This window comes from Haliotis asinina, chromosome 8 (genome assembly GCF_037392515.1).
Source record: "Haliotis asinina isolate JCU_RB_2024 chromosome 8, JCU_Hal_asi_v2, whole genome shotgun sequence".
Lineage (NCBI taxonomy): Eukaryota > Metazoa > Mollusca > Gastropoda > Lepetellida > Haliotidae > Haliotis > Haliotis asinina.
In genome coordinates, this window is record NC_090287.1 from 24,794,455 (window position 1) to 24,806,873 (window position 12,419).

General features: G+C 37.6%; 1 protein-coding gene across 2 annotated transcripts in view; it reads right to left on the reverse strand.

The window, feature by feature from the left end:
• Positions 1–12,419, reverse strand: part of LOC137293826 (mitogen-activated protein kinase-binding protein 1-like) — a 108,250-nt gene that overhangs the window by 20,417 nt on the left and 75,414 nt on the right. For both annotated transcript variants that reach the window (XM_067824590.1, XM_067824589.1), the window contains exons 12-20: positions 11,678–11,744; positions 11,147–11,261; positions 10,639–10,730; positions 10,129–10,325; positions 9,298–9,416; positions 8,874–9,125; positions 7,892–7,999; positions 7,038–7,239; positions 5,276–5,414 (exon numbers count right to left, since the gene is read on the reverse strand). In XM_067824590.1, the coding sequence (XP_067680691.1) occupies positions 5,276–5,414; positions 7,038–7,239; positions 7,892–7,999; positions 8,874–9,125; positions 9,298–9,416; positions 10,129–10,325; positions 10,639–10,730; positions 11,147–11,261; positions 11,678–11,744 (1,291 nt within the window). The remainder of the gene's footprint in view (positions 1–5,275; positions 5,415–7,037; positions 7,240–7,891; positions 8,000–8,873; positions 9,126–9,297; positions 9,417–10,128; positions 10,326–10,638; positions 10,731–11,146; positions 11,262–11,677; positions 11,745–12,419) is intronic.

Consider the following 12,419-nt stretch of genomic DNA (forward strand, 5'->3'; position numbering starts at 1 on the left):
GGGGAATAGAACCTGGGCCTTTGGTGTGACCAGTGAAAGCTTTAACCACTTGGCGACTCTACCGCCTTTAACATCTGAAGAAAACTGGACAATAATACGGGAGCTATTGTACTTATATATTTTCATTTATTCCTCTCCATAATTAGAAGGGAAGTACGCCAGATGTGAAAACTGTAACTATTATTTTCATCATCATGATCATATAAGTTGTACATAAAATAATAGTGAGTGAGTTTTATGGCACTCTCAGCAACATTCCAGCTATATGGCGTCAGTCTGTAAAGAATCAAGTCTGGAACAGACAAACCAGTGATCAACAGCATGAGCATCAACCTGAGCGATTGGGAACCGATGACATGTGTCAGCCAAGTCAGTGAGGCTTCACCACCTGATCCCATTAGTTGCCTCTCACAACAACCATAGTTGCCCTATATGGCAAGCATGGGTTGCTAAAGGCCTGTTCTATCCCAGATCTTCACGGGTACACAAAAATGATAAACCTTAAGGAAGGCAAACAACATATGGATGAACAACTTCATTACAGCGAGAGCAACCTTTCTGTGAAGGTTCTAACACATTTATCAAGCAAGTGATGAACAGAACGCTTGATAACAGTGCTAGAACAAACACCAAAACACATCTCTCACTGTAATAAAGAAGTTGTTCTTTCATAATGTTATCCTTCCTTAGTGCTCCAACTTGTAAATGTCACACAAAAAGTAAATATTAATCCTTGATAAGAAACTGCAAGGGTGTCTATAATTGCAATGAACGAACAAATACTTTAACCCCTTACAGGCCCCACCCTATCTACACTCAGATCACCCCTGTCTAACATATCAAACTGTGATTACCAACAAATGACATTTAAAGAACAGGCTATCGACTTGCAACTGTACGAATCAATAAGTGCAACTAATTACAATACATCAAAAAGATATGACAGTGATCACAGATTAAAGATAAGTTGTTCCCGAGCAGTATCTTAAGTGATTGTAATCCAAACACCCCCTGACAATCAGAGGGTGTAGAATTAGTCTGTCAAACAGTCCAGCTGGCCCAAGAAGGGATTGTTTCATAATCCCTTTGAACACAATATTTACATGATGAACAAGCTCACCTAAATTTGTCAGATATTCATGCCAATACATGGCCCAGAAAAGAATCTACATGACAGCCAGATATCATCTGTGGCTGTTTATTAGTTGTATACAAAACATGTTGACTTAAGCTACAACTTCATAGGACGTTTATTGAGCCTTGCCCATTATGGTATTATTCACCTCACAAATGTCTGTTTACCATTATCTAAGGTAATATTGACTTCAATGAATTTTTTGCTATTTTGTCTTCTCCTTTGAATGGTGTAAGTCTGTAAATTAGGTCCCTGACATGTGTTTTTTGACATATTTTGGAACATTTCTCAAGTGAACTGCACTTTTCTTGTATACTCCTTGAGTAAACATGACATCAACAGTCTTGATCTGTCTCCATTCAGTCCCATCTAGACTTGCGTATGTCTCTTAGGTAAATATTAATAGTTTAAACAGACTGAAGTCCTTGTATCTAGACTTGCCTCTTTGAAGGAAGAATTACTATGCATCCATGGGCTCTGTATTCAGTATTCAGTATAGCATTGCAGCATGCTTAAATCACATCTAAAGACCAGCATAGATTGTCAAGCAACTTTTATACCTTCTCTATCTCAGATTTTAGCTGTTGGTTTCAGGTTATAATCTAATTGGTTTATTAAAGTTTTATAGAGCTTTTAGCAATATTCATTCTATCAATATCATGAAGAAACGCTTTATCCACAAAGCTGTTTCACATTACTCAGTTGTCGGAGGAAACGTAATGTCTTATTTCTGTACACACTCTGCATTGTGTAGAGGGCAAGGCAAGACAATCAGATAGGTGGCAAGTTGTTATTATGTAAGATATACACGCCTGATCTCCCATGACACCTGCTCCCACAGACATTATGTTTGTTGACCTTGAACAGTTGTGGGCAATGTGATACGTATGTTTACAACACCATTACATAGACTGTTTAAGTAATATCAGTACATATCACTAAGCACATACACACTGCTAATGATCAAGGATGATCAGTGACCTGTTTTCAATGATAACACACTGAATTCTTGTGATTGCATGATTTGTGTCCTGAACGGGTTTGTCAAAACATGCTGTTGGCACTTCCGCAATAATTGCAATAAATGTCCTTGACCCTCAGCTAATATAGCTTCATAAGTTAACATTGACACGTTTTTATCTCTTGTTTTCTTATAACTGACCTTGACCAGTCATCTATATTAGATAACTGTGAGGTAAAAGGCAAGGCAAGGCAAAGTGAAGGGCAATGGGCTTATCATTGCATTCAAGATTATTTCACTTGTGCATGTTTGTACCAGCTCATCTACACATAGCCCTATCATATACTGTGTGACAGTTTAACATGTGTATCCAACACGCTCACAGACTCTTATCCTGAGGCACCAGGCAGGGTAACAACAAATTCCATCTTTTAATATCTTCTGGCAAGAAGAGGCAAGTGATCAACCATTAACCTGGTACTCAGGGACGTAATTTTGTACCCAAAGTAAGCATTGGGTATAAATAAAACAGCGCCTTCAATAAATGCGAGAATTTATGGATGTCAACTTCTACATTTTGAGGAACATGACGTTTCAGATTATAGTCTTACTGCTTTATTACTTCTGTTTCACCTAATGAAGGAGTAAGACTAAACTCTGAGGCCTTGTGTTCTTCAAAATATAAAAGCTCACATCCATAAATTCTTGCACTAATATGTATCAGTTAAAATATTCAGCTCCAAGACCAAACACGAACATCTTTAATATTTATCCAGCCATTCTCACTGTCCATGCAAAAATCTGAGGCACCTTACCCTCACTACAGTACAAGTATCACTGTAGTATTCCTCACCCAACTACACACTTAAACTCTCATTATCCCTGTGATCCACAATCACCCTCCATGAAACAAAAATATTTTCTTATCCGGCTTATCGGGCCGTGTGAAGGTCAACGCTAATCCTGTAACGAGCGTACGCTGTAAAGATTTGCAGTCAGGCATGGCTAAACTGAAACTGTAATCCAGCATCGTAATCCCCACGTTAGTCACAAGCACTGATCGGTTGTCCATTACATACGACAGTTTGGCTTGGAGATTTGACTCTCTTGTCAATGTGCAGGCAGCCATGATTGAACACTGCAGTTAATGGCTTACCTGTACTGATCAGGAACATGGTTGTAACAATAAGGGTTGTTCGACATGTATTGTCCTTTATATAATACCTAAGACAAAACTACCAGGGTATATATTTTCTTGTGAATATCTATTGACATATAATAATCTTGCCCCTTCTTGTTAAAACTAATCAAAATATAAAAAAAACAAAACTACAATAGATTTTAAACTAGTATCTCTATATATTATCCTGTTGTTCAGATAAGTTTTCAAACCAATTTGTAATATCAAAACAAAAAATTTGTTCCAATGCGTGGACTGCCTCAGTGATAGAAGATATATTTTTTCATCAACCTGATCTACATTCAATTCAAGAAATTCACTGCATTTCTACAGGCTGCATAGTTTTGGGGTTTTCAAATATTGTGACGAAGACAGTAGGAGGCAAAATAGCACCTCCAAAATTAGCTTTTTCTCTTTGACAAAATTTGCTGAGACAAGCAGTTTAATTGAATAGGTATACTGAAGTCATTTGGTATCTACTAAAGAAAAAAAACCCAGCACTTTGAGGTTCATTTTTTCCCACTTTTTTATTTTAATTAATTAACTAAGAAGAGAAATGAGTCTACAACTAAAGGAGGCAATTGTCTCAGACAGAAGAAAATAGCTTCTTAGAAATCAAAAAGTACGAGCAACACTAATCATCTGTGCCCTGTTACCTAGATAATGATGGAAAATAATGATGAGATTCTTAAAGTCACATGTTATATGATTATTTTCCAGTCATATTGACACTAAGTAAATATCCTGATAGTGAAAATCTCTATGATGAAGTCAGAGATAGCATATATGATTTATACATGAGTAGTAAAGGCTGATATTATTGTCAACTATCAAACCAAATTATCATCAATACCTGCAGCCTATCTCCATTCAGCTTGGCTACACTTCCTTTGTGCACAAATAACTTGTGCAACATTACACAAGCAGTTTGGCCTATATTTAGCTGATGTGAAGATATTAACAATATGGTTTACCAGGAATGATTCCTGAACTTTGCCCTGCTGTTTAAGATTTTGTAATTCACTCTACAGAATTATGTCCCTTTGGCATGCAAACTGTAATTGTGGGTTCAAATCCTGTGTTATGTTTTCGGGTTTGTCTATGCCAGTATCATAGGTTTATCAAAAACTGGAAAGAATCATAAAGTTGCAAATATTTTTGCTCTCCTCCGACATCAAACCGAAAAACCATTATAAATGATACATGTATATAAAAATTACTCTTAAAAGTGTTGTTCAACTAGCACAACTGTGATGACTTGTGGTTTTGCTGCATATTTGTTTTATTTGCTTTCTTAGCAATATTTCAGCAATATGGAGATCTGTTCATAATCAAGTCTGAGCCACACAATCAAGTGATGACAGCATGAGCAGCAATCGGTGCAACTGGGATAGGATGACGTGTGTCAACTATGTCACTTGATCCTTTACGTAGCCTCTTTTGATAAGAATGGGTTGCTGAACACAAATTCTAGCCCAGATTTTCATGGATACCTTATGCGTCGGTCTTACTACAGTGTGTCACTTTATCATATAAGGAAAGGCCCCCAGTGACTCAGATCATCACAGGCTTGCATTTAAGACTTTAGGCCAAACTTGCGTTCCCGGCTTTGGAACTGACCAATCAAGCATAAGGAGTACAACCAACATAACCGATCTCAACCCAGAACATGTGGGTATTGGCACATACAGGAAAGCATCATGACACAGACACGTGTATATCCCAGGCTTGATACGTTGTTTATATGGTGTGAATTTGATAACTGTACTACGCAACCTTACTGCCTCATACATCATTAATCAATGACAAATCATGTGAATTTTTCATATCGCAACACAACCATCTGAGAAATGGGGCCATGGGCACCATTCATCAACATGATCCTGGTACTCAGCAAAATGTAAGAGCGACGAAAGACGTTCATTGTACTAAGATAATATTGAGACAAGTGTTTGACTGAAGTTCGCAGCTTACAAGGAGGGACAACTCTGCAACACACCTGGCTCTGTGTTGACCAAGCTCATCTCACTCTGTGTTTTCACTGCAAATCCTGTATCAGCTCTCTCTGCCCATCTGCCCTTCGGCTGCTTTGCCGACTCCAGACTGCGGTCCTTGCTGTCACCGCTGCCGCCTCCCATCTACACATAAGTCACATTCAGAAGTCAACATTCACCCCATTAGCTAAATATCTGCACAGAATCTAGACATGAGGAATTAAAAATTAGCTTGTGCACAGAATATTAAACACAAATGTGTTGATCTTACAGGGACAGCAATCTTTGGTTGAAGGACAACTCCAGTAGGTTAATTTCAAATCAGCCAAATCATCTTGTGTTGTCTGTTATTGTAAATCAACTAAGTTCCCTCTCGTCAATGTTTTGTGTGATCAACAACCCAGTCAGTTTTACATCATGTTTCTTTTGTGAGTCATCCTCTTGTAAAAACTTGCACTTACACATTGCTAGACAAGACTATTTGCCAATTAAGTTTGTTTTTTTTTTTGCTAGGCATTGTCGTATATACAGTGATTCAGATGACCAGGTATAATTGTCTTGATTACAGAGACAGTAAACAGCAATCAGTTGTGCAGTGCACATGATCCCCTACCTGTGGTTTAGTTAAAACACACCTGATAATACAACGAAAAATAAATTCTGATGCAGTGATCTTAAATATATAGTATCTGAAGCCACTTTTAATAACAGGAAATATATTCTCATATTGTGTCACTTTAGTAGCAGGTTGTGTCATGCATGGAAAATTTGACCTGTCACCGATGAGATTTGTTGTGATCTCACTATTTCCACTGCGAAAGTAGTTTGTTGACATGTCATCCTCCAGATAGACAAATTACCAAAACAAAAAATGTATGCATATCTATTCACTGCCAACTACTCTTCATTTCAAGATGTCAGTAATGCAGTATGTTAGTAATTGCTGTGAAGTCAGTACATTGTGTTAACTCTGCAAGGAATTACTGGTGTGTGAACATCATAGACTTCTTGACATTGTTGAACTTTTATGGACTAACAAGGCCAGACCAATTTTATTTCTTGTTTCCTACTGTAATATTTCAAAAATAAGACACAAAAAAAAGTAATTTTCCCCGCACAAAAAAATAAAATCATAAAGTTTTTATAGGTTGAAAATGTAAACTCACAAGAAAATACTTTATAGGTTGGTTTTTGACCCATATTCACTTCATAAACTGCCAAAAGTAAAATACTTTGAGCATTTAGATGGAATATTACTGTGATTGGAAATTTTATTTGTATTTTTTTCCCTGCCTGCCTTTAGGTTTTCAGAGAATAGAAATCCATAAAACAAGAAATAAAATTGGTCTGACCTAACTATTACTTTTGTGTATTGACGTAACTAACTTGTTATCGTGCTAAAGTCTTATGTCCAAAATGTCATTGTCTTTATTAGAACAACAGTGATATGACTACCACGTTTGATCACATGATTTAGATGGACCATGAATAATTGCTTAACAATATGAGCGATGTCATTACGCTTGGAAAGTTTTGTGCCTGGAGTTTATTCACAATACTATCAAAACTTTCCTGCCCACAAAACTTTGTTGAGTTACAGTAATTCAAACAGTAAACTGTCGAACACAAAGCTAATCCAATGACCGGCTTACATCCACTACAGAATAAGTCTTATCGATAGCATGTAAATAAAAGTCCCTCTTTAAAATATTATACAAGAACACTGAAGTCAAATGAAGTATTAGTGATACAAACAATGTAACTAACCTTGGCTTTAGCCCAGTTGGGTAGAGGCCCTACACTGAAGCGATAGTCAGGACTGCTCTCCTCTGCTGGAGCATCATGGTAATCCTTCTCCAGCATGTCCAGTACATTGTGGGCGGGCTGGAACTGTTGACGCTCATGCAACACTGGAAAGTTGTCCATGCCGTCGTGCGTGCTGGCCTTGGAAATGATGGCTGTCTCCCTCCTGTGTGAAGGTGAAGAGTGAGCAGATGGTATTTGACAAAGGAGCAGGTGGAAGGGCCTAACGGCAACACTTTCTTCACAGGTGCTAATTTCATCAACAGTCTGGAGCCGATGCTGTAGATGTCTGTATCATTACTAACTGTATTTGATATTGATTACTTAATATCTTCACACAAAAACAGCAGCTCATTTTCTATCCCAAACTATTCCTCATTGATTATTGTTGGTAATCATGCTGATATTTCACTCTCCAACTATTATGTTTCATCATTTTGAATAAAGAGGCATGGAAGAGGTACTATTGTTACTGAAGAAATAAATATATAACAGTATCACTGTCTTGTTAGTTTAACACAGTATCACCTAATTTCATTATTGGCATTTGGTTACGTGAAATTCTATGATATTTACAGACTCCTAACCTCTTGCCAATTCTTAACATATCAAGCATAATAGGTGTATCCATTTCAGCTCTCTGTACACTCCACTGTGACTTCCATAACTTGATCAGTTGAGAGAGTAAACCTTGATTTGTTACTGAGGTGTGGCATATTCCTTCTGTACAAGAATATCATCATCATTGAAGGGGGCTACAACAGTCATGTACACTTTCAAACTATGTGCTGAAAAGGTAAGTTGTAATTTAGCCCTACCTGATATCACTGACAAACTGCAGATCCTTGGGCATCTTGCCAAGTTCCTCCATTCTGTTCTTCATCTGCTTCGTCATTTCCGATGGCAGACGCCAAACAAATATACACCTGGAACACAAATACAACATGGATGATGAGGTGTCGCATATTTGTCCTTTACAGGAATTGCTTACTCGTTGAACTGTTTCAAATAACAGCCTTGTATGTATTGTAAAGGTGATCAATATTTAATTTCTAATTGTTTATTTCTTTCAAATTCTGCTTTTTCACGAGGCATATCTTTAGTGGATTTCTATCCTCATGACAACGTAAGTTAACCACTTAAAGAAGCTTGATGAGTGAGTGTGTATGGTCTTATGCCAATTTTTTTTTAAAAATGTCACAGCAATGGGCTCCTCACATTGTACCCATGATGGGAATCAAACCCCAGTCTTTAACGTGATGACCGAGTGCTTTAACCACTAGGCTACCCCACAATAATCAACACAAAGCAGTCTCTGGAACCAGGTCATTCACAAATAATAAGCTTCAGGGACATTTCTCTAGGCTGTTGGTGAAGTGATCGTACACTTCAATTTTGCAGTACAACAGACTGACCCCAGAAACATGAACATCCATTTCCACAAATATGGACCCCGCTTCGTTTCATAATTTGGGACAAGGTCATTAGTTTTGGCATACAACTTGACCTATACATATCAAAATTATTTTGAAATCTGAATAACTGTTTGTGGTTTGAGCAGCATTCTGTGATATTCTTGATACCTGTGTTTGACTTGACCAGACAATCCAGTGATGGATACAAGGTGCAAAATTTCATATCACTCAGGTATAATGAAGTAATTACCCCAGTCACCTTATTTACTATTCCCCATTCAGACAAGCAACAGCAGCTTGTCAACCCAATATTCCCATTTTCGCTGACTGGATTAAGTCAATATCTGCTAAAATGTCTCAAGAGGGAAAGAAGAGTCACCCTTACCCATCGGCTGACACTGAGATCATATGTTTGAGATCATTCATAAACTTGATTCCAGTAATGGTCTCGGAATGTCCATACATGGTGGCCACCAGCTCACCACTGTAGAAGTCCACGATACAAATATTCTTGTCTGTGCAGCTGGTGGCAGCATAGCAACCAGATGGATCCAGCTGAATCCTTAATAGCACTCCATCGTCTGTTAGCGAGCCCTTGTAATTCTTTTTCTGTTTGGCTGTGCGTATATTATAGATTCTGAAAAATATAAATGGTTCAGTGTTATGAACATTTCATAGCACTGAGGTTGCAGCTTCCTGAAGAAAATTATTTGCAAGTGTGTTCAATTTCTTTACCTGTTGTAAAGAGCGCACTCAGCAATCATTCAGCTCTATGAAAGAGGACTCCAGATGGAAAGAGATTGACGTACCTGACGTTTCTGTCCTGACAGGCCGTAGCCACAAACTTCTGTGTGGGGTCAGTGACCATATCATACAGTGTGGCCTTGCTGACAAGATGCTGGTCAAGACTGAACTGGAATTCTGGACTCTACAAAGAGACAGGACAAGTGCTATATTATTAAAACCTTTCACACAAACAGAAACATGTCACATTTGGGATTTCACTTTCTTAGTAAATCACAAATTCTAGTACTTTTATGGTTGACTCCCATCTGGGATTTAAACCCACAACCTCAGAGTTATTCACCTAATCGACAGCACACAAAGTCAGCCAAATAGCCTGCTTAGCTACTGCGACTTCCGCAAAAATTGAAGTCTGACAAATGGTAGTGTACTTTACTAAGAAACTGAAATCCCAAATATGACATATAAGTTGCATCTGACCACTTTCTAAAATGGCATTGTGTAATGATTTCATTATCTATTTCTTTCCATCAAACTTCAAAACCAATTTTTTTTCTTTATACTTTCTGAAAATAGTACAGTACATTTTGTTCTTCTGAACATATTCCAGATTCATCCCCCATTTTATCAGTTTTCTCAGCCACAACTTACCCAACTAAACTTCAGACTGTGTGACTGAGCTCGTGAGTTTTACTCAGCAATATTCCAGCTATATGGCAGCAGTCTGCAAATAATCAAGTCTGGACCAGACAATCCAGTGATCATGAGCATGAGCATCAATCTACGCAATTTGGCAAGTAAGCAGGGTTAACCACCCAAGTCGTTAGTCACCTCTTATGACAAGCATGGGTTACCGAAGACCAATTCTAACCCGTTTCTTCTAGAGATGGACATACCTGTATTGCATTACGAAAAAGCAGAGACTTGTCTGCTCCACAACTCAGCATCTTGAGCTGGTTGTTCTGGTCTGTGAAGCGCACCGCCTGAATGGATGCTGAGTGATCGTCCAGTGTCTGCAGAAGGCCATAGTTCTGTTCCACATCGAACACGTGAATCAGACGATCTCGACTAGCTGATGCCAGAAGTTTGGGTCCTGTATGGTCAAGCAGTACATTTTAACAATGGAAAATACTTTGAAGAAAGCATGTTTCAGGTGATGGCATTAAAATAGGCAGAGGCTATTTACCTAAAGCGGAAAGACAAATATATTTGAGATTTTAGTACAGAGTTGCAGACAGATAGTTCCTGAAAATATATATGGCAAATTGAATATGGAATTGATATTAACAAGCTCAGTATGATCCTTTGTGCAAGGAAATTATCTTTGTCCATGAAAAGACAATATTCTGCAACTGGGTGATGGTATCAAGGGAGATAACTCTTGCATACTTGTCGCTTACACTTACCTTGTTTAGAGTAAGAGTATTCTAAGCACAACACATCTGCTTCATGAGCCTCTATATCTCGAATCAAATCCATATATTCAGTATCATATACCCTGAAATAATCAAAGGAATTCATGAGAAAAAAGGAACTTAACTTCACTGAACTTTTCACAGATACAAAGCCTTCTCATAACCTGCCCAATTTCTTTCTCTTGAATACTATTAAGTACATGTTGTCAATTAATGTTTCTTTCATGTTATTCATTTTATGTTCTAATTCTTCATGATCATATTTCTACTCACTTACAATTTGACCTTAGTCACTCTTACACAGTTAAACTGAAGGATTCATAAATTCATAATACGGTCATCTCTCAATGAATTCTATACCACATTCATATGAAACACAAAATTATGATAATTGAAATATGAAAAATTCTTTTGGATACAAGAAAGACTTTTCCAATGAAAAAAACAGCTTTTACCCAACCCATCAAAGATCCCATGCTGATGTAGGTGAACCTCTTACCTGAGATTCCCAAGTTTGTCCCCAGCCGCCAGATGAAGGCCGTCAGGACTGACTCGTATAGATCGGATGCCATTCTTCACATCGTACTGGGTGTCGGTCTTGTCTGCACCCCCAGCTACAACACGACATAAATTATAATGTGTACGTGCACCTGTCTCCACAATCGTCATGCTCATTCCATCTCACAAATTTTAGTTATGTGTCAAAGTGTGGTATATGAAAACAAAGTTACTAAGGTAACGTGTCAGCTTGTTCTTCAAGTCCCTTGACTCTACACCAAAATATTCAATCATTAGAATGTCCTAGTTGTGTAGATCAATGCTCATCTTGTTGATCACTGTAGTTTCTTGTCCAGCCTTGATCATTTACAGACCATAACGAGACACAGATGGAATATTGTTGAATGTGGCGTACACAAATAAAAACACAAAAACAAACACAAAAACAAACAAACAAACAAACATTATTTGCTCATACTCTTATTCCTAAGTTCTGTTGGTTCTGTGTAGACAACATGTGTTATTTGTTCACCTGGATTGTAGTCGACATCACACAGGTTTATGTAGTTCTCATCTGCATAGATTATCTTCAGCAAATCCTGGAAAGCAAGCAAGATGATCATTATGTAACTGCAGTATATTACAAAAAGGAATACTTCAAAATCACACCAGTTCTATTACACCTGTATATGCCATCTCACCCTGTCTGGACTCTGTTCACCCTTTCAAGTCTTTTCTCACTCTCAATAAAAATTTAATTTCTTCATGTCGACTTTCTCTAATTACTTTGTTAGCAACTGATCACACCACACTTCTCTAAAAATAGATAATGCATTTTCCTCAAGCACTAGTTATGAATATCATGCACAAGAATCGTGATTGAAACCAGTGGACACAGAAACACTGGCAACACAGCTGTGTGAGTTTTTGATGTACAGATTGTTTACATTCCATAAATGGCAAGTACGAGGTATTCTCTCTTTGGAAGCTCTTTGACTAAAATTTCAAGTATCAATTTCAGGCAAGATGTAAGGAATGATAAGTCTTTAATTGCTAAAGTGAGTGAATATGCCCCAATACTGTACATCATTAAATTTTTGCAAGCAAGATATTTTTGCAAAAATTGCAAATGACTTGAGATTGCAAAACTATCATGACGCAATTTGCTGGTAGAATGCAACGAATAATCAGCAAACAACCTGTCCTTTCTTCGCTTTGTTATTGACTAGTTCATATAATTAACAATAGATCTAGACAATACATATATTGAGCAA